This window comes from Aotus nancymaae, unplaced genomic scaffold (genome assembly GCF_030222135.1).
Source record: "Aotus nancymaae isolate 86718 unplaced genomic scaffold, 86718_ANA_hifiasm-v0.15.2.pri h1tg000036l, whole genome shotgun sequence".
NCBI lineage: Eukaryota > Metazoa > Chordata > Mammalia > Primates > Aotidae > Aotus > Aotus nancymaae.
The window spans coordinates 5,826,608-5,849,497 of NW_026988450.1; the positions used below are offsets into that span (position 1 = coordinate 5,826,608).

General features: G+C 40.6%; 1 protein-coding gene across 2 annotated transcripts in view; it reads right to left on the reverse strand.

Moving 5' to 3' along the window:
- Positions 1-22,890, reverse strand: part of ATP6V1H (ATPase H+ transporting V1 subunit H) — a 99,578-nt gene that overhangs the window by 2,325 nt on the left and 74,363 nt on the right. For both annotated transcript variants that reach the window (XM_064384182.1, XM_064384181.1), the window contains one exon: positions 21,104-21,217. In XM_064384182.1, the coding sequence (XP_064240252.1) occupies positions 21,104-21,217 (114 nt within the window). The remainder of the gene's footprint in view (positions 1-21,103; positions 21,218-22,890) is intronic.

Below are 22,890 nucleotides of genomic sequence, written 5' to 3' on the forward strand. Positions count from 1 at the left end.
CTGGTCACAGTCAGGCTCCCACCCACCCCATCCCTTCCAGAGGCCTGAGGGTAGTTCATTCCCCATGCCAGACTTTACTAATATTTAGCAGACAACAAGTGGTGACAATAATCGATTTCTTCACAAAAGAAACGGTCTTGAAGTAGGGCCAAAGTAGGAGAGTAAAACAGGGCACAGGTGAGCTGCTCCAGCAGAGAACGTAAAGACACATGCAGCCACGGCTTCCTCCCCACCATGTCCCACTTGTTTTTGTTTTCCTGGTCAAAGAGATACATTACAGGTAACATCTTCTCCTACACATTTTTTGGGGGGAGGGGTGGGGAGGTAGACAGTGTTTTGCTCTGTTGCCCAGGCTGGTACAATGGTGTAATCACAGCTCACTTCAGCCTTGACCTCCTGGGTTCAAGTCATCCTCCCACCCCAGCCTCTTAAGTAGGTGGGACTACAGGTGCGCGCCTGGCTGATTTTTGTAGAGACAGGGTTTTGCCATGTTGCCCAGCCTGGTCGTGAACTCCTGGGCTTTAGCAATATGCCTGCCTTAGCCCCTAAAGTGCTGGGGTTACAGGCATGAGCCACCGAGCCCAGGCAGGCTTTCACTCTCATTTTGCCCGGAGGCATCCACTTCTTCATGACCTACGTATGTGACACATAGAAAAATCCGCACCTCGGCAGGGCATGGCAGCTCATGCCTGTAATCCCAGCACTTTAGGGGCTAAGGCAGGCGGATCACGAGGTCCAAAGACGAAGACCATCCTCGCAAACATGGTGAAACCCCATCTCTACTAAAAATACAAAAATTAGCTGGGCATGGTGCTGTGTGACTGTAATCCCAGCTACTGCGGCAGAAGAATCGCCTGCGAGGTGGAGGTTGCGGTGAGCCGAGATCGCGCCACTGCACTCCAGCCTGGCACCAGAGTGAGACTCCAACTCAAAAAAAAAAAGAACAATCAGCATCTCCTTTCACCTCCATTCCTCCTCTGTCTGCTATTGAAGGTTTATGTAATCTGGATTTGGGGGAAGAATGAACAAGGACTCATATAGCTGAAAAGGGGTCCAACTAAGAACCTGCACACCAGGGGCCCCAGGTGGAACTTTGTGAGCCTGGCTTGAATAATGTAGGTCAGAATGGCAAAAGCCCAGCAAGAGAAGAACCCAGACAGGACTCATGGAAAGAATGCAATTTCGTCCTCAAGCTTTCTTGAAATTGCTGTTTGTTATGGCATGTGGGGTGTTAGGTGACTTGTTAACCTATCGGGAGGAACGGAACTGTGGCGAAATGGAAAAGAGTATTGTACTACAGAAAAGGACCTCACCTATTCGAACTTCAGGGAAAACCTACTCCTTTAAACTTGGCTTATAAAGTATTATAGCTTGCACCCCTGAATGTCAAATGACCTTATTGTAGTCGATGAAAACATTCCCAAGACTGGGGGACACGAGCCTGCCTCTGAATCCTCTGTGCCAGGCACAGGGGGTCCTGGCATCAAGGGCCTAAAGCTGGGAACATAGGATGGCTGTTTCCATCTGCACTGTGCTCCGAGCCACCATGGAAGCTTTTATCACAGGTAAGCCCACACATTCTCCCCTCTCATTTCAGAGCACCCTGTGAGCCGAGTATTATTAATATCTTCCCCATTTCATAAAAGAGGAAACAGGGCCTCAGAAAACTTCATTAACTTGCCCGAGGGCAAAGTGAGCAAAGCGCCTGCTCAGGGTTCTGGTTCTATTCTACTGTGGGGCTGCCTGGCTTCCAATAAGGGCCTGGAAAGGTACAGACAGCAGACACTTCCTATCTTTATACATTAGAAAACAAGAGGGTGTGAAAATTTCTTCAGGTTGAAGTTACACTACTGTCAGGCAAAAGGAAAAACCAGTGTAGATTTTACCTCAGGGGATAATAATAATAATAATCTACAACGAAGGATGCCAGGAGCTCTTCTGTGAATTAATCCGAGTATTGAGTCAGTCTTTCTCTCTATACATGAAGATCAATACAATAAAATTTCAACTTATAATTATCACTCAAAAGGTGCCTGACTTGCACAAGCAATCTATAGGAATTTGACATTAAATCTTTGCTTCTGTTACCTAAGATACAAAATTTATGAAGTGCAATATTTTTCTTCTCTTTAAATTCATCCATACCTGAAATCTCCTGGGATCTCAACATCTCTGAAACTGAAAAAAGGGCAGTCTGAAAACCTACTCCCCCTTTTAAAAACCCAAGTACATAAACAGCTCACAAAAGAGATCAGACTGCTGCAAAAGAGTTCACATCTGATGAAGAAACACTGAAAAACTAGCTTCCACTTCCCACAAGGTACCACCGAGCCGGCTGAGGCTTGACAGTGGCATTCTTACGGGGACTGTCTATCTAGGTTGTATTCTGTTAGGAGACAGGGCACCGGGAAGCACTTACTTAGGCTATAGGAACTCTTCAAACAACAGGAAGAACATTACCATCCTAATCAAATGTCTTACCTTCACAGTATATTTAGTTACTTAAAGACTCAAACATTACAAATGTGTCTTTCTTTAAAACTGTAATTGAAGACACTGACTATAATAGTATTTCAAAACGCTAACTTCACCTATATAACTTGAAACACATGGTAACTTCAGCTGTGTAATCTAGTGACAGGAAAAACATAGACTTTTCTACTGACAAATATATTAATCAGTGAAAACTACTAAGTCTCTCTATTTTCCTTTTTTGGCCTTGCCTGCCCACAAAGCCAAGTAGAAAACCCATTGTCAGTAGCACTTTCGTACCGTTTTCTCTGGTCTTCCTATGGTGTGCAAAATTTTCATAACTAGTCATAATGTTGTTGGAATTCTATAGTCTACTTCTTTCTGTGTGTCATAATGATCATTAAAACTATAACCAAGTCATAATTACATGTTCTTAATCTTTACCTATCCTGTTTCAGAAAACAAGCCAGTATAATATAAATCATTAACAAACGATTTTTTTCTAAATATAGAAACAAAATTTATCTTAGAAATTGTAAACTTTATAGTTGTTTATAATACAGATTTATAGCCGGTAAAGGGGAAGAATAAACCATCAATAATTTTATATAGCTCTACTTTCTTTAATGCTAACTCACTATAGTTTAGTTATAAATTTAGCGATTCCTCTGGCTTTTATCATAATTTTGAACATAAAGCAAACTTCGTTTTTACGAACTAAAAAAAAAAAACAAATTGTTTTTCCTATGTAACAACCGAAACACATAAAAACCACAGTGCTCTCTCACCTGCATCTAATTTACAAAAACATTTAAATTCTAAGAGTAAATACGATATACTTCAACTCTCTCTAGGGTATTTTGATTTCAGCCTAGGAAAAATAGTATTTAACATCACAACACATATCATTCTCTAGTGCCCGCTAGTCACTAAGCACTGCACTAACTGCTTGACAGATACTTTTTAATGTACTCTTCACAAGAATACCCAGAAAGGTACAGATGAGCCCCATTTATAGATGCATAACTCGAGTTTAGCAGTGGTAACTGACATGCTGTAAGGTTAGGACAACTAGTTTAGTGTACGGGAGTGTATTTGTACCAAGTGTGATTTCAAAATTCAGTTTTAATGACTAATAGCATTGCCTCACGGTACATTATTCTACCTCTCACTGGCTGGGGACATATTATTGTATAGCTGTGAGAATAAAAAAGATTAAGAACATCACAGTACAAATCCTCAATTTATTTTCTCAAACATATTTTCATAACCACTAGACACTTCACTTTCTAACAGCATCTAAATTCAAAGACCAATAGATTAGCAGTCTCCCTAAAGAGGTGATCCATGAAATTAAAAAGGGAAAAAAAAAAAGAGGTCAGTGATTCCGAAAGTCTATACTAGAGTCTATTTATAGGAGTTGTAGCCCTAAGAAATAAAAATGTACATTTTAAAAGAAATTCCATTAAAAAGTGCATTCTAAAAGCAATTTATGTAAAACTTGCAATAACAAAGTTATTTTTCCTACAGGAATTCCACTAATCAAAAATATGCTTTTAACCAGCTATAAAATCTAAATGCCACTAAACAAAGCCTGCGTTTATCTCTGGCTATGCTCAGGAGCTGTCCTCTTCACCTGCTTCTGCCAGCTCTGTCACAGATCAGCGTATCTTCCGTGCTTCATCACTTCTCTAACGAGTGTGATTCTGATGGGCAGGCAACGCACTCAGCCACTCAAAGCACTAGAGCTGGCAGCACACACTCCTTAACCTTTTAAATACTGGTTCCTGATCAGCAAGTAGTTACAACCAAAAGCAACCTGCACAACACAGTGCACGCCCCTAGCCAAGCACACGACATACGAACCCAGTTACGCGACGCGCAGTGTGGGAGAAACGCCTATGCAGTTACAAGAACTTCGAATAAGAACGTTTGTTTTCTATTGATTACAAAGATAGCATGTAAGCAAAGTCCACATTTAAGGCTTGTTGCAGACTCCTTTTTTCTTGCATTTTATTTAGAATGTAAGACTGAGAGCATAGGAGGGTGGAGACGGTGTCCCATTCATTGTCTTCCAGTTTTCAAATCAGTCCCTAGTATAAACTAAGAGATCAATGACTGTTGAATAAAACGTAGCTGAAGAGTCCTACAGGAGAGTTAGACCTGGAAAAGGACGCATCTTTCTCCTAAAGGAAAATGTGCTGCAACACCAGTAGAGACAAAGTCTTCAGCAGTTAAAGCTACTAACTGCAGAACTGCTCAAACAAAATTTAAAATTATTTTTAATTAGAATCTGCGTATAAGCAAGCTCAGCTAAATCCACATTACAGAAACAGTATCTTAGAAGACCAGTTCAGTGTTTTAATGATATGTAGTAGAAAGTGACTTAAATCAGCTTTATAATTATACTTGAAGGATCTCCTAGCCTACAAAATTATATAATATTCTTTAGAGGATCAATTTTTCCACAAGATATGCAGAAACTAAAATAAACCAAAACACGTGGGCCAGATGTTTCTTCAATATGAATTATAATCACCTGAAATGAGTCTCAGAGTTATTTAAAGAATAAAGCAGATTATGCAACTCTGGCACACTACATAGAAGGTAACAGATGTTTTTGATTTGTGTGTGTGATTTTGTTTAGTAACTAAGAATGCCAAAGATAAAACTGGGAAGTCACTGGCCTCCTCCTTCTGATTTCTCCTCCACATCCAACCGGTATCCACGTCTCACAGCTCCTCTCTCCTCCATATACTGAATCTCTCCCATCCTCCTCACCCTGGTACCGCCTCTCGCCATGGCTGGATTCGATTTGCAGCCTCCTTGCTGGTCTTTTTCCTCTAGTCTTTTACAATTCAAAATTCAGTACCCTCCCTCCAACCACTGTCTCTAAAATGGTCTTGCTGAAATGACACTGTTATTTTACCCCCCAGTGGTTTTCCACAGCCTCCAGGAAGGAATTCAGAACATCAAAGCAGAGATGGTTTGCTGTCATGTGGCCACTACGCATATGTCTCCAACTTTATTTTGGCTTCATAACAGACTCCAGCTGTCTGGTAATTCCCCAGCTGGGTGGGGATCTCTCTACCTGAATGTGTTTGCATGCACAGCTCTCTCCCCCACTTCCTCCTTCTGTTCACAGTCCCCAACTCCTCTCTGCCCAGAACCCTCCTGGGCTTAAGCCTGAGCTCAACATGGTCACGTGGTCGAGGTGGGTGGATTACAGAGGTCAAGAGATTGAGACCATCCTGGCCAACGTGGTGAAACCCTGTCTCTACTAAAAATCCAAAAATTAGCTGGGTGTGGTGGTGTGCGCCTGTAGTCCCAGCTACTCGAGAGGCTGAGGCAGGAGAATCGCTTGAACCTGGGAGGCAGAGGTTGCAGTGAGCCGAGATCATGCCACTGCACTCCAGCCTGGCAACAGAGCAAGACTCCATCTCAAAAAATAATAATAATAATTTAAAAATCTCATTTAAATGTAATCTACAATTCACTATTTTTCTAAGTTAATAAGCCAACAGAAGTAGTACAACTACTTCGGTGGTTTTAATTTCTTAAACATTTCAAACAAGCAAACAAAAATTCTTGGCAATGCCTATGCCATTAGAATTACCAAATATTAACTTTCAAAAACCTACTAACAAGGGATTACAAGACTTTTCTCAATCTCCAAAAGGAAGAAGGGCATTAAAAGGTCCCGAAACCCAAGCACACCCACAGCGTTCTGAATTATCTGCCAGTGGAGGTGGATCATATGACCCCACAAAACCTAAGAATTAAAATCAAAGCAGTTATTTATAATTTAATACAGACAAGTATAGATTTCTAACTCCAGGGAAAGAGACTGCTAATGTCCCCCAATATCCTCTTTCTCTCCTTCTTCCTCAGTAACAGAACCCTTTCATCTTAGTAGGCCACAAAGCCTAACAGAGGAAAAGATCTCATTTCCCAGTTCCTTTGCAGCTATGCGGCCAGAAGACTGGGTAACGACCAACAGGGTATAAGGTGGAAGTGCTGAGGGGCAACTTCCAGGAGCCTCCCCAAGGCCTGGAACATCTTCCCAACCCCCACAGCCAAGAGGACAAGGCCATGCCCCTGGGATGGCAGCGCGCTGAGCTGAAGAAGCCTGGATCCCTGTGCTCGCCTAGTTCTGGTCTGCCCAGCCCACCCCTGGATGTTAGATAAAACAAATGTCTCTCTTATTGAAGTCATGGTATTTGGGGTTCTGTTACATCATTACATGAACCTATCCTTCTGATTACTGTTCTCTTGAGCATTAATAACTATCCTTGAGACAAAACCTTGGCTGGAAAAAATCAACAGCAGCACCTATACTAGACATACACTGGCTTTAATGCAAGTATATGTGACTAGATCAGTCAACGAGATTTAAAATATATTTAGGTAACAGCTTATTACAAACTTAAATAAATCTAGACACAGGACAATAGAACTAATTTTTTTTTCCCCAAATATTGGAATTCTGAAACTTTCTTCTATGGTTTCAATATCTGTCCCCTTCTAAACTCATGTTGAAATTTAATCCCCAGGATGGCAGTATTGAGAGGAGGGGCCTGAAAGAGGTGACTGGATCTTGAGAGCTCTGCCCTCATGAACGGATTAATCCATTCATCAATTAATAGATTAACGGGTTATCACAAGAGTAGGACTGAGGTTTTATAAGAGAGAGAGAGACCTGAGCTAGCATGAGCAGGCACCCAGCCTCCAGAGATGTGACGCCTGCGCCACTTCAGGACTCTGCAGAGACCTCACCAACAAGAAGGGCCGCAACAGACGCAGCCCCGCAACCTTGACTTCTCAAACTCCATAACCGTAAGAAATAAATTCCATTTCTTTAGACATTACCCAGTTTCAGGTATTCCATTACAAGCATCAGGAAATGGACAAAGACACTTTGCTCAGTGGTCTGTCTCAGCACGTAGCAGTCTTGAAACAATTTCCACCTGACAGCCCATCTGTCGTCTATGGGCCCCGTCTAATGCCCATACACAGAGAAGAGCGGAAAGGCGGATTCTGGTATCAGGCCAGAACCAAAAAAATAAAGTTTAACAACATATGACAGAGAAAATCTTGTGTACCCAAAAAGATAGCAAGGTTAAAATACATTAGGACCATATAAAACTATCACCTACCCCAACTGGGAGACTCGCACAATTTAAACAGAGAAAAAAGAAAGGAGTGGAAGACAGACAAAAGCAGCTGAGGGAAAAATGCCGAAGTATGGGGACTTGCTTTCACGTTACCCTTTAGAAAGAGCTCTAAGTTTCAAATTGCATGTGCATGATGTTTCTAAAAGCATAATATATGAACAATTTGATCTGAAGGGCACTGACCATTGACAAGAAATCATCTAGTGAGAAAAAGCTAGGCAAAATTTTTAATCAGCAAAATATAAAATAAATCAAAACTCTGTTTTAAACATTTTAGAACACAACTGATACTCAAAACTATCCACAGATTATTCAATTAAGAAACATTAATACAAGCCACTCTAATAGTTAACCTGTTACTCTTTCTAGTGCTATGCTGCAAATAAGAACACTTTCAACAACAGTAAATCATCTGTTGTACAGACAACCCTATACATTTACTTTTATATTTGATAGTCAATCTTGCTTATATATTCATATATTATATTTGCTCTCATTTAACATTGATATAAGGGTAAAATAATTTCTAACAAAATTTTCCAACTTGGAAGCTTTTCTCCCTTAGAGCTTCAAATTAAAAATTTATTTCAGGAGGCCAGGCGCGGTGGCTCACGCCTGTAATCCCAGCACTTTGGGAGGCCGAGGCGGGTGGATCACGAGGTCAAGAGATCGAGACCAAACTGGTCAACATGGTGAAACCCGGTCCCTACTAAAGATACAAAAAATTAGCTGGGCATGGTGGCGCGTGCCTGTAATCCCAGCTACTCGGGAGGCTGAGGCAGGAGAATTGCCTAAACCCAGGAGGCGGAGGTTGCGGTGAGCCGAGATCGCGCCATTGCACTCCAGCCTGGGTAACAAGAGCGAAACTCCGTCTCAAAAAAAAAAAAAAAAAAAAAATTTATTTCAGGAAACTATCTGTTCCTTAGTTGCCACCATATAAAAAGACTATTCTTATACAGTAACAACTTTTTAAAGTATATAACATTTGAAATCAAAGATACTTAAAATTTTTTATTTTGACAGAGATTTCAACAAGATTAAAGTAAATCATGACTACCAAGTTCTGAACAGATCCTACTCTACCCTGCTACCCAGAGGAGCTTCAGAATATGATTTAAAGAACAGAGATTCAAACAATAAAAACATTCTATCACCGGCCAATTACTTCTGTTTATTTGAAACCCTAAGGCATAAAAAAGAGAAGTATGAGAAACACTATTTTCAAAGAGACTACAAATGGTAAAAAGGTATTTTTTTAAACGTATGATGATATATAATACAAATAATTCCAAATACAATTACTTGGGGGAAGAGAAAACAGGTTTCAAAATTGACAGGTTACAAATGACTACTTGCAAAAAAAATTCTTAAATGGTATTTCTAATATAGATTTAATAGCGGTTTTAAAATATTTTAAATGACTAATATGTTATTTAATTCATTTTCTTGACTCTACAAATGGGCATAATAAAGTAATTAAATGTAACTCATGACTTGCAAAGCCAAGATATATCAGAAAAAGGAACAAAGAGTATTAACTTGATCTGTAAAATTTGAAGGCTATCCTGACAGCTATACTTATCTGATAAAAATGCTTATATCTCATATTCTGTCTACACCTAGGAAGGCTTGGGAAGATGCTGAACTTAGGGCTTAGGAGTCAGGCAGAATTCAGTTGCCCTTAGAAGTCATTTTCTTAACACCCAGGAGGTAAGTCACTTTTTTTTTTTTTTTTTTAATTTATTTATTTATTTTTTTTTTAATTGCATTTTAGGTTTTGGGGTACATGTGGAAAACATGCAAGGTTGTTGCATAGGTGCATACGTGGCAGTGTGATTTGCTGCCTTCCTCCCCTTCACCCATATCTGGCATTTCTCCCCATGCTATCCCTCCCCCAACTCCCCACCCCCCCGCTGTCCCCCCCACTCCCCCACAACAGACCCCCGTGTATAGTGCTCCCCTCACTGTGTCCACGTGTTCTCCTTGTTCAACACCCACCTATGAGTGAGAACATGTGGTGTTTGGTTTTGTGTTCTTGTGTCAGTTTGCTGAGAATGATGGTTTCCAGGTTCATCCATGTCCCTACAAAGGACGCGAACTCCTCGTTTTTAATGGCTGCATAATATTCCATGGTGTATATGTGCCACATTTTTCCTGTCCAGTCTATCATCGATGGGCATTTGGGTTGGTTCCAGGTCTTTGCTATTGTAAACTGTGCTGCTATGAACATTCGTGTGCATGTGTCCTTATAGTAGAACGATTTATAATCCTTTGGATATAAGTCACTTTCTATTTCAGTGGCAACAGAATCATTGCCCTGAACCTAAAGTGAAGTTGGGAAATGGAGGAAGAAAGGTATCTCTTTCCATAACAAAGAGCCAGGAGAGGCAGACAGTGACTACATGATGAAAAGGAAGGGACAGCCAGGCAATCAACCTACTGGGGCCCATGTATTAGTCTCAGACCGTGGGACAGGAGCCTCCAATTGCTGGACAAGACCTGCACACAGTCAGCTTTTCTCACAAAACTCAGGGTTGTCGGGGGAACAAAAGGAAAGATGAGACCCCCAAGCCTCCAAAAAAAAAAGAAATCATTCCCCCAACTGCAGACATGGTAGCTGCAATCAAGATAGAAATGGCAAGGGCTGGGGGCAAGGATACACATCTTGTTAGGAAGAACTGTCTCCAAGAGTGGGTATGAGCAGCTGTACGCCCATTCAGCTCCAAATATGCCTTACTGAAGAGCAGGATTAAAGAACAAATTTGGAATTGGGGGCTACACAGACCTGGGCTCAAATGTAACTCCCATAAGGAAAAGAATCTGAGCAATTATTTAGCCCCCTTCTCCCCTGGACTTCCTATCTCTAAACAGGAGAACATCTACCCATCTACTGTAGAGATGTGTAAAGATTCAAAAGATAACTTCCCTGTTAATGCCTCCTTAGTGCCTCAATAACGCTAATTGTCTCTGCTCCCATCACCTGGAAAAGGACTGGCTCCCTCCACTCCCCGGCTACCTGTGACAGACATGATCACGGAGAAAGACCGGGGAATGCTCTGACCATATTTAAAAAATGGTTCTGCTTCCTCCCCACTCTCTAGCCCTGCTTCCACTCCCAAATCACAAGTTTACACCATACAAGTAAATCTTTAGCTATGAGGAAAACATTTATTCAGCGTGTATTGGACACCTCACCCCAACCCTGAATTAGCAGTTCCTTTCAATAAATACGTACTTGCTAAGTTAGTCAATGTGAGCTAGTCTAGACAGATGCTTTGGTCTCACTAGCAGAAGGCATATCCGGCATGAAAGTTTTCTACACTTTTAATGGTAGACAGTCCCACCTGGTTACCTTCCCTAAGTAACCATCCATCCTGGCTCCTCAGGGCCTTGCCTCCATCAATTATCTAGCCCAGGTGGCCAATGGCATGCTCGCTGCCACACCCATTGCACACTTTTCAGTCCTCCCCTTCCTCATCCTCTCGGCTTATTTGCTCACTATTACTCCATCCTTCCTGAAATACACTTGTTTTCCTTTGCTTCCCTAACAGCACATGTTCCTGGTTTTCACCTTATTTTCCAGCCAGTTCTCCTTAGGGTTAAGCAGTTAAGGTCTTAACTGCTACCACCCCACTTACCCTATGCAAAAACTACTCTTCTTCCGTCAGCCTAGTCCATGCTTTGTCAGAGTCCATAGCAGCAAGTGATTCTTAGCCTTTCTTGGATCACACCGCTCTTTGACATTCCCGTGGAAAGCTTGGACGCTTCTCCTACTGCGTACAATTTAGGGAGTTAATCCAAAACCTCCCCAGTGAAGAGCCCCTGTTCTACACACACTTCTGCAGGTAATCTTATCCTCTTCCATGACTTCCACTCTCACTCCATTATTTTAAATCTCTCACTCTAGCTTACATCTTGCTCCTGAACCCCGAGCCTGTATTTCCAGCTTTTGAATTTCTCCTTGGCTAGAATGCAGAAACATCAAATTCAATGTTTCTAAAAACTGAACTCCTCAGTGTCACCCTAATCCTGTTCCTCCATCTACATTCCTCTGTGAGTCAATGGGACACATCCAGCTGCAGGTTGGAAGCCTGTCAGTCTTGATGTGACTCATTTGTCACCAGCTCCATGCAATCATTAAGTCCTGTCACTTCCATATTTTTAATAACTGAAAAAACTGGTCTTGTTTCCTCTGTCCTTGCTGTCACCATTATTACCTAGGGAATAACTGCCTCATCTCTAGAGTGATCTAACACTTCCCACCTGGTTTCCTTGCCTCTAAACTTGCCACACAGTAGGAAGGGTAACGTCAAACACAAGCCTCCTCATAGCAGTCCCTGCTACGTCAAACACGAGCCTTCTCACGGTAGTCCTCCAATTGCTTCCATAATTCCAGGAAAATGTCCACACTCCTTAACGTGAAAGGAAGGCTCCCCTACCTCAGCAGCCACATCTCTCCCAACTTGCCCCTTCAGCGTCCATCCTCAGCCTCACAGGGGCCAAGAGCCACTCGGCATGGGTGGCTCCAGGAACGGGGCACGTGCAGACTGAGCTGGGCTGAGTGTGAAACACTTGCCAGATTTTTCAGACTCAGGGTGAAAAAAATGGAAAATATCCCATTAGAAACTTTTACATGTATTATTCGGTGAAATAATAATGTAGATCTATTGGGTGAAATACATACATTTTTTAAATTAACTTCACTTTTAACTTTTAAAAATATGGCTACTTGAAATTTTTACATTTCTCCTGCGCGGCTCCCATTACATTTTCACTGGGCCGTGCTCCTCCAGGCAACACAATTCCAGGCCAGTGCCCTGCTCTGCCCCTTCTGGCAACACCATCCACTCAACAGTATTTGCTATCCTGACCAAACGTGCATTTGCTATCAACAGTATTTGCTATCCTGGGCACCAAATGTGAGCTAACAGAGGGCCAGCAAAGTGCAAGGCCCCGCTCTCCGCCCGTTGTCACCTGGGTCAGCTCCTGCTTAAGGCCTCAGCATAGGCCTCCAGCCTCCAAGGAATACGGTCCTGATTTCACCAGGACCAAGATAAATGCTTACTCATCCTTCCCCAAGGGATGCAGAGCTCGGTCCTAGCTAAGCATGCAACACACTGTGCCGTCATTTTCTGTACGTGTCGGTTCTGCCACCAACAGTCGCTAGCTCCATGAGGGCAGAAACGTACATCACCACAGCCTAGAACAGGGCCTGACACAAATCAAGTGCTCAACAAACCTTTAATGAACAAATTAATAACAAATATAATCAGCCTTGTGGTTCCAGTTCGGCTCTTGGCTAATGACTGACAGCTGGCGATAAGAGGGCAGTGGCTGAAAACCTTTGGGCCAGAGCAGCTGCCCTCCTCAAACCTCCCCACACCAAACATAAACAACTAGCACCACGTTTTTTTGGGTTTTTTTGGCCAGAACAGTTGTTTTTTTTTTTTTAAGTTAGACTTTGTGTCTTTAAAATTAGGACAACCAGACCAGAAAAAAGTTGATACTTTGGAAGAGAGGAAGAAGAAAGTCTGAAACAGGTTCACTGTGCACTGGTTACCAATCTGGCTGCATCTGGAGAAACAGAACACCCACACACAAGAGGCTACATGAAGCAGATTTACAGATAGGCAGCAAGGGACAACAGAGGCTTGGGATCCATGGCAAGCCAGTCCCCCAGGTGCAAGAAAGCAGCCGGGGTAGATGAAGTCTCATCTGAGCATGCCTTGCTTGCATGGCAGTTGAAGGACCTCAGGAAGCAGCCCACCCTGAGTTTTATGCCCTGGGGGCCACATGATGCTCCTGGCTAATATGCTAAAGCTCACCCTGTTGCAGGGGAAGGAAGGGATTGCAGAACAGAGCCTGGGCTGTTCCAGGCAGTCCTCCCCTACCTCAGGATATTAAATTCCCAGCATATTTACAGTTATTCTTGTGAGAATAACAATAACAAGTGAGAAAGGGGAGAGAATTGGGTCTGTCCAAGGCCACCAGAACTGTCCTAGAGAGGGCAGAAAGTCTAGTCTCAGCTCTTCGGAAGTCCTTCAAAGCCCTCTGAGGAGTGGGCCTCAGGCACTGTACTAGTCTTGGCCATCCTCCACTCTGGCTTCACTCAGCAGGTAAAGGAGAGACAACCAGGCAATCAACAGGCCAGGCGGGAGCAAGGGAGCTTCCTGCAGCCAGGAATTTGGAAGGGCACACCCAAACCATGCCGACGGGATGTGGAAAGCTGGGTTAGAACATCATGATGACACAGCTCAGCCTGCTCCTCTAGAGCAATGATGACAGGGTCTTGGGCAGGAAAAGCAGGCTAGAGAAGAAGTGAACAGCCTGGCTATGACTGTGAAAAACCATGCAAGAATGGGGGGTAGAAAACACCGCCGCCTGCCTCGCTGCCTGCCAGCTTTCTGGTCTCCAGTTTCAGTGGACTGTGTGACTTCACTTAACTTAGATTCTGTGAGCTACCCGATATCCTTGTCACATATCTCCTTATATTTAAGCTAACTTGAGTAGGCATTTATTTCTCGTAAACAAACTATTCTTGGAGAAGAACAAGAAAAACATGCTTAGACTCAGTTTAACTAAGGTAGTCTCACTAGCAGAATCAATTACATTCCTGTTTTGTTCTGATGGACCTTCTAGTGGCTAACTTGTTTCTATAATTTGATCACTTACATTATTTCTTATAGTTTCTTGAATTTATTAAAACGTTGCAATGTTTTTTTAGATTATCATTTAAAAAATCAATTTTTACCAAAACCATGAGTCTGAGTACACACTATATATTGCATCGATGGACCTCAGTTACGTAAGAGAACATCCCACTTCTGAGGAGATCCATGCCCACGCATTCAGGGCTGCAAGGCCATAGTGTCTGCCACTTACTCTCGAGCAGCTCAGAAAATGAGAAAGAACACACACAAATGCAGCATAATGTCAAAGCTGGCGACTACAGACGAAAGCAGCTTTTCAGTAGTTAAAACTTTTTCCAATTAAAGTCAAAAACAGACAAAGACTCATGAGAACATTTTTCCTTCCACACTTCCCTCTTCCACCTCAACCAGGAGGACGAACGTGCCACACTGCAGGGAAGGGAGCAGTAGGGTGAGGGACCCTGGCTCTTTCGTGACTCTGTCGGGCTCTGAACTCACCAACATGCACAGTCCACGTGACATGAGAAAGATAAACCCCTTACTTATTAAAATCCAAAAAGAAGTAAAATGGCATTCAGATGACTATGATTTTATTAAGCCTTCACACAACTTCAAAGGATGCCTTTTGGTGTTAGTTCCGCTACTGCTAGTCTCCCAGTTCTGCTTCTGACAACACTGCTGTGACTCCACACACACAGTGTGCTCACAGGGAGCCTTTGCCTGAAGTCCTCCCGGCACCCCAGCCACATCCCCACCAACTCACTCCTTCACCCTTAACACCTCTAGCACTGCCTGCTCCTGGCTTTTCCCAAGATCCTGCGACACTGACGTACACTGTCACAGCTCTCACCACACTGCACTGAAAATGTGTGCTGTCTTTATTTCCAACTTTGTATTTCTCTACTTTAGCACAAATTTAATTTTCTAACAACTATTCCTGTTCATAACTAAATTAGAGACAATTACAGAGATAAAAGTAAAGACTCCCATAACTCTCTTCACTGAGAAAAGAGCTGGATACAAATGGAACAGCATAATGTTCAAACCACTGAAATGTTTTCTCCGAATACATTTCTGGGATATTTAGCAAGGCAGGAAAAACTCATCCAAGAAGCTGTTTTCATTTCAGGCTTCTACAAATGCCTGGCTCTTAAGGAAAATAAGGCAAGAAGAGCACAGAGCACAGCTCCTACTAGGGTGAGAGGTGCCTCCAAGAGAATGAGGTGGAGCTCTTATACAGCGTGGTAGGAGACGCGGTCTTTTAGGAAAACCTCTGGCCCTTGTACTAACACTCTGGCACCTTTATGCTGAACTCCTTTTTTAAAATGTAAGTAAAAACAGATGATAAAATATAAATATAAGTATTTCAAATGTTAAGTAAAAACAGATGATAAACTTCATCTAATTCATCTAAGAGGATTTAGATTTTAAAATGTAACTGCCATACTGCTGCACAATTCTTTTAAAATTTAAATTTAATAAATTCATTTCCATTACCTACGAAACATTTTTCCCCCACCAAGACATAACATCTGGGCGACATATATGAAGGGAAACAGAAAATAATTCAAAAACTTAAATCTCTTTGAGAGTGACTATAAGGTTTGCTTAATTATCACTAAATTTTTAGTATATTCTGCCAACCATTCTATTGAGGTTTATTGGATTTAAATGATGCGTGCGCGTGCACACATACACAAAGCCCATGAAACGAAATATGCCAAGTGACCACAAATGTAACTGCCTCACCCACAGAAGGAAGACAAAGCAATGAAAACAAAGCAAGTTAATTCCTTTTTCTCTACCTCTCCTTAATAGACCAGTTTTTTCTTTCATCTATGCTTTATTGATCCTTTAAATCCCACTTCAAGTACCTGTTTGTCTAAGAAGCCAATCACAATCAAACAAAACCAAAACATGAACTGGATCCACAGATCCCCACACTTAGTCATGTGCACCTATGTGTGAAACCTGTAATTGATTTTTTGCTTAATTACAAAGTGCATAGACTATATTATCCATCAGGGGTTTTATTTTCTTTATTGTCAAAATGCTCATTTTCCAGCTCTTCCGAATTTTTATTTACGCTGATACTCTGCAACAATATGAGATTTATATTATGCTGGCATTCCAAATCAACGGTAATTCAGTGGTACACAGTGTCCAGAAAAGTTAGTTAATGCAGTCTTAGGAAACATTTCTAACTTACAAAGCAGCAGCAAACAACCTTCGATTGGGAGACTGAATTACTCAGTTGATAGTGAGATAATAGCTGTAAAGAATTCCTCTTTACCTGGAATTGGTTTTCATATTTTTTTAAATCCAGTTATATTTGTTTTTTTCAAATACACAAAACATATGACATTAGAGACATTTTCAAATGTTCCTACACTAAGAACGTCATAATAATGTGGAGAATTCCACGTACCCAGAAAGAGACCAGGTACCCAGAAAATTTCAGGCACACAGAAAATTCCAGAGACCCAGAAGGAAAATTAATTTAGAAATCAGAATTCTAATTTAGAAATGAGAAATTAATTTCTAAATTAATTCTGGAAAATGTTAAATCTAGAAATGTTATGTTTATTGAAAATCAATTGGAATGTTTGGTAACTTGATTATTACCCTAAAAGTTAGCTAAAACACGTAAGAGGTTTTTTTTTCTTACTTATGAACTAGTTACTTTTAGTCACTGTATTTATGGCTCTGCACTTACAGAATAACTAGAACATCCGAAGCAGATAAAAACACCAGAGAACTAAGCAGTATCATCCACATCCTTGGCCTCTGAGTTTTTCTATTATTATTAATTTATTTCAGCAAAAAAAAAAAAAAAAAACTAGAGATGGTAACACTCTTAAAACTTATTATTCTGCTTAAGAAAGGGTTGAATAAGAATCTAGAGACACACATAGAAAATTCTACACGAGATCCTCTACCTACAAAAGTCAGTGTTTCTTTCCTGAAGTCCTGAGCTGTCCATACACACATATTGTTGCTTCTGAATTAGAGGCTCATTACATTTAAAAATTTCTGTGGGAGAAAAACGATGATATTTTATGATGTTAAATGGATTAACCAGGTGTATATACACAAGTTCTCTAAGTTGTCACTGTTTATATATTCTGCCAAGTTTATGAATATAAAAATCTAGCACTCCACAAAAGAACAAGGGACGCACCAGGAATGCCATGGTGGGCACAAAAAGATGAGACCCACACCTGTCACTGGCAGGGAGGCCCACGAGTAGGACTGGCCTGTTCAGGCCTCCCAGGTGAGGGGACCCAGTGGGTGCCATTGTCCTCTCCTTCCCCAGCAACTCTATTCCTCCCCATCATTCCTCACCCACTGTCAGTCAGGGTTACTCATAATCCATTATTGCATGAAAATACAGATGTGATGTGGAAGGGGAGAAACACTGGTATTCTAAGACCTACAATTCAAGGAAATGGTTTTGAAATCAATCATAAAAATAATTAAGTATTTTCCAATTATATAACACTATATACTCCATGTGATATAAACTCAAATTTATCTCTACATTATCAAGAAACTTATTAACTCCTTATAACAGATTCAAAATCAAAATCCGTATCTGACCCAGTTCCACAATTTCATAAGTAACATAAATTACATTTAAAATGTAATTTTGAAATTATACTTAAAATTTTTTTAATTCACAGCAGAAAGTAACAAATGTTAACTTTATTGTATCCAAAGTTATAATTTAAGCTGATAAACAAAAACTTCAGCAATAATGCAACACCAAAAACCTAAAAATCTTTTAAGGCAGAAAAGCCCAGGGATGCAGGCAAAGTGCTGCTGCTGCTGCCTGTCACACAGACCTGCATGCTTCTTCCATCAGTGCTTGCATCTTAATCATGTTCAAATAATTACTTCACTATGGAGAGCTGAAGCACACCATTTATAATAACTCATTTCCATTTAAATCAAGCCATGTTAAAACAAAAACTCTACTGTATTGGTTTTCACTTGGTATGAGAGAAAACAATTTAGAGAAATGTCTAAGATTCAATCAATAAACATCTTTAGAACACCAGCAGCATATTTCAGGTTAAAAAGCCCCTATTTTAGGTAAGTAGAAAGGTAGCCTTTATGAGTATAGTTTAGTATAGACAACTAGGTTACCTGAAAAAAGGTATTGATCCAAACCTCTTTTACATTTTGGAATATACTTTGCAAAAGATTATTTTCCAAATGGTATTCTATTTAGTATCATATTAAACTGGTAATGTAATAAATTGTTATTACTTGAGCAAATTTCATTCTCTGGCACAGGGAGCCACAGAAATTTATAAGTCACAACCAAATACTGAGATCACACGTGAATTTTAATCTTCCTTCATATGAAAATTTCTCTATGAAGGAAGTGTAAGAAAATACTAACACTAAGTCTCTCCATTAAATGCAAAGGAGCTTTATCATAGTTAAAACATTAAAAATTTTAAAATTTGGCATATAATTAGAAAGAAAGAGGAAAAAAAAATTCTGTCATCAGTTAGTCAATGATAAAGAGCAAATAAACCAGTATTTCCCTGTAAAGACAGTATACAGAATCCTCTTCTACATGGAGAAATGTACTATGAGACTAACTCAAGTTCATAAATTCAAGAAAAAAGTCAAATTTTAAATATTTCATCTTCAATGCATGATGATCTGAACAACAAAAATTCTCAACCAAAAAATTTCCTCCACTGGGAAAGGGAAAAGGGCAACATCCTATTTCATATCCATCTTGCCTTTCATATTAGGAATATACATTTTTTTAAATAAAAAACAACAACAAGAAAACCACTAAACCCAACAAGAAAGACTTCAAGAGAAATAAACTGATAAATAATTATATTTCAATATCCCTAATTTCAACACAATGGCTTTCACAGAAACTTTATAAAAACATCTGGCAACTATAAGCTCATTGGTTGCAATGGCCTCAAATTCTATTAAATGCCAAGATCCTTTAATTTCCTGAAAGAGATATAAACAAACCATAAGACAGGAAATGACTAAATAATTGATTTATGTTGAAAAATCTAGCTCAGGGTAAAGCGAGGTAAAGAGAGAAATCCAGTGGTATATTCTATGTTTTACTGACAGACTTGAAGTTTTTCCTCCTGCTAAAACCATTCTGGGGTTTTTACCTTCTGATTTGATCCCATTCTTCTTGTACTGAAGTTACAGAAAAAAGTAAAAACATTTTCAGCCCATCAAGTGCTGACAGCACTAGCTCTGAATCTACCCCAAGTCCATCTACTTCTTATCTCAATGTTTATCATCTAGGCCAAGCCACTAACTATCTCAGCCCTAGACTACCATGAGAACCAGCTAAAATGCTCTTCATGTTTTCTCACGTACCCTTGAACCAACAATCCATTCTCCAGGGAGTAGCCTAAGTGACCATTTTAAAACATTAACCACATCCTGTCATTCCCCTATTTAATATCCTTGCAATGGTCTTCAACTCATCTTACAGGAGTCAAACGATAGCCTACAAGGCCCTACACAATCAGATCCCCTCCACAATCAGACACCTCCATCCCTGAGTGTCACAACCACATAAGTCCCTGTACACTGCTTTAAACAAGCCAAGTTCGTTAGTGCTTCATGGCCTTTTCATCTCTCATTCCCTCTACCTCAAATGTTTATTCACCCCAGTAACTGAGCTGTATGGCTGGTTCCTTATCATAATTGTCAACTTAGCTGTATGACCTACTCAGGGAGGCCTTCTCTAATCATCCTATGTAAAGTTGCACCCACTTCCATCATACCTAACGTATCATTTAACTTATCAGGGTACAAAACTGTACACTTGACTTATCAGGGTACAAAGCAAGTGCTCCAAAAGCAGTTGTAAGAATTTACATAGATGTCAGTATTTATAAGAAAAGTGCTTAAGTGGCAGGAACATAATATTTAACACATGATACCACAGCAGCACTCCTGGATATTCTCCTACACTGCATTTGTCTGCAACTTCAAACACACCCATGCTAGTGAATCATTAATCCTCTCCTTTGGAAGTGCTGGTAGCATTATGTAAGTTACAAGCAATGTATATTTGTTCCTGATGCCTTAACAAAAACAGTCCAAAACAGAGCATCCTTCCAGAGGGTGGGGAATGGAGAGGCATCTGAACTGTTTAGGATAGTGCTGAAGGCAGTGAACACCCGACCTACAGCTAAAAGCAGCTATGCCAAGGGGAGTCTTCACCTCTTCTTTGTGTACACAAAGGGCTCGCCATTATGTCTAAGTAGTTACACTTCATCTTGTGTGAAGTGGGTACAAAAGTCAATAATTTTTATTTTAAAAATAAAAACAGACAACAAAGAAGCACAAGTTTAGTTACTTCAAAAGCAAAAACTATAGTGAATGAAATGTGAGAGCTGAATCTGAGTTGATTAAATTAGCTTTTAATGTTTTTATGTGAATTGGTAAAATTCACTCAGGTTACCATATGCTAAATAGTTAAGCCTTGCAAAATTGTGGCATTTCTAAAGGAATAAGCAGTACAATTGCATTCAACTCCAAAAAGGACTGACTGACGTATTTCACAGGGTCCTTTTAGTTACTTCTGGAGTTGTTTTTGAAATTATTATTTTGAATATACATGCCTTGAGACCTTTAGTGCAGTTTGTCTTTTTAAAACTATTGTGTCATTGCTCTGAATTACTAAAATATATTTCTAAATTTTTCATCAAAATCACTGATTTTTACATAAGAACTTTTAGAATGGCGAGTGAGAGTCTTCAGACTAATGTACAAGTGTGAGAAAAAGCCAGGGCATACCAGTTGTGCACCATGAGCTTCTGCACGGCCAGCAGAGCGTTATACCGGACCTGCTGGTCTTCGTGATGCATGTGGTTCATGACCAGCTGCTTCCCACCGAGCTGCTCGATGACTCTGCAAACAACAGAGACGTGGTGAGAGATGCAATTACTCTCAAATTCAGTCTGTAAGCAGGCAGCTCAAATGCCAAAACGCTGCAAAGGAAAGTAACAATCTACGTAAATAAACCAGACATGTCTTTCTGAGCCACAGATTTACAGTATTCAAATATTTTCTCTTTTGAATTCCTAACCATAAATCCAACAGTTGTTCTCATTTCTCATCTCTAATTCAGAAAAGTATCATCTGCCTAGACCCCACCCAGTCACTAGTATTTTAGATTGTGGTTTTCTAACTGGTTGAGTATTAACATCTTTATTATTAGTATTTCTTGCTTGCTTAATATCAGTATTGAATACCATCTAATTTTTATAACAACATACAATCAATATCAAGCCTACCAGTGACGGTACTGTGTGACACATACGGGCTTACATGTAGACAGCAGGGAACAGAGGGTTAAAGAGCACCCATGCTAATTTCCTGGAAAAGACCACTGATTTTAAGATATCCACCCCTTTATCACAACAATGCGATATGCCACGTGACCTGGGCATGAGACAGAGGAGGACACGCCTATCTTCCAGGGCACCGAGATGACTGACAACCAACACTGCTTTCTAGCACCACGTTTCCGACACCCTGAAAATTAACTTATTACATACATAAAGAAAGTGAAAAGGGCTATTTTCTTCATGCACAGAAACAGGTCCTCTGTTCCTCTGCAAGGGTGTGGTTACAGAGCTGTGGAGTCTCAACTCCCACACAACAGTGTGGACTGCCCTGCCCATTCTTCAGCCACCAGTCCTGTCTAGTGGAGGATACCTACTACGTAGTCCGTGGCAAGTGATGCCTTAATCCAATATGGTGGTTGGTGGTTTAAGACAATCTAACAGATCAATAAGGTTTCTGGGTTAGGAAGAACTAAGTAGATAGGGGTCAGAGTGAGAGGGAAGCTTTTACCTGCATACCTTTTCATATTTTATTCTTTAAAGCCTGGTTTTTTTAAAAATATATTGAACTGAGGGGAAAAAAAAAAGAATATAATGTAAGTAAAATCAAACATTAACCGAGTGCTTACTGCATGCCAGGCACTGTCCTTTAAAACATTATCTAACATATCAGCTCAGCCATTTCTCAAACATGTTAATTAGACAAGTCATTTACCTGGTAAATTCCTCCCTGACAAATAATGAGAAGAAGGACATCTTTACAGCACTGCTGTGATGATTGAAGGCCATAAAGCCTACGTCCCTGCAGGACATTGAGCCCAGCTCTGCTGCAATGATGATGATGATGATGATGATACAGATACAGGGCTGCTCTCCTGCCTCCTACTCTCACTGTAGTCAAAGGGATCTTGGCAAAAAACTCTGCATCTCATTTTTACTACTTAAAACAATTCAGCAGCTTCTACTTCTCTTAACAAAAAGACTCAGGCCAGGCACGGTGGCTCATGCCTGTAAATCCTAGTACTTTGGGAGACCAAGCTGGGACAACTGCTTGAGTCCAGGAGTTTGAGACCAGCCTGGGCAACACAGTGAGATGCTGTTTCCACAAAAAAATTAAAATAAAAAATTAGCCAGCCATGGTGACGTGCACCTGTAGAACCCCAGCTACTCGAGAGGCTACGACAGGAGGATCACTTGAGCCCAGTTCAAGGATACAGTGAGCTATGATCGCACCAC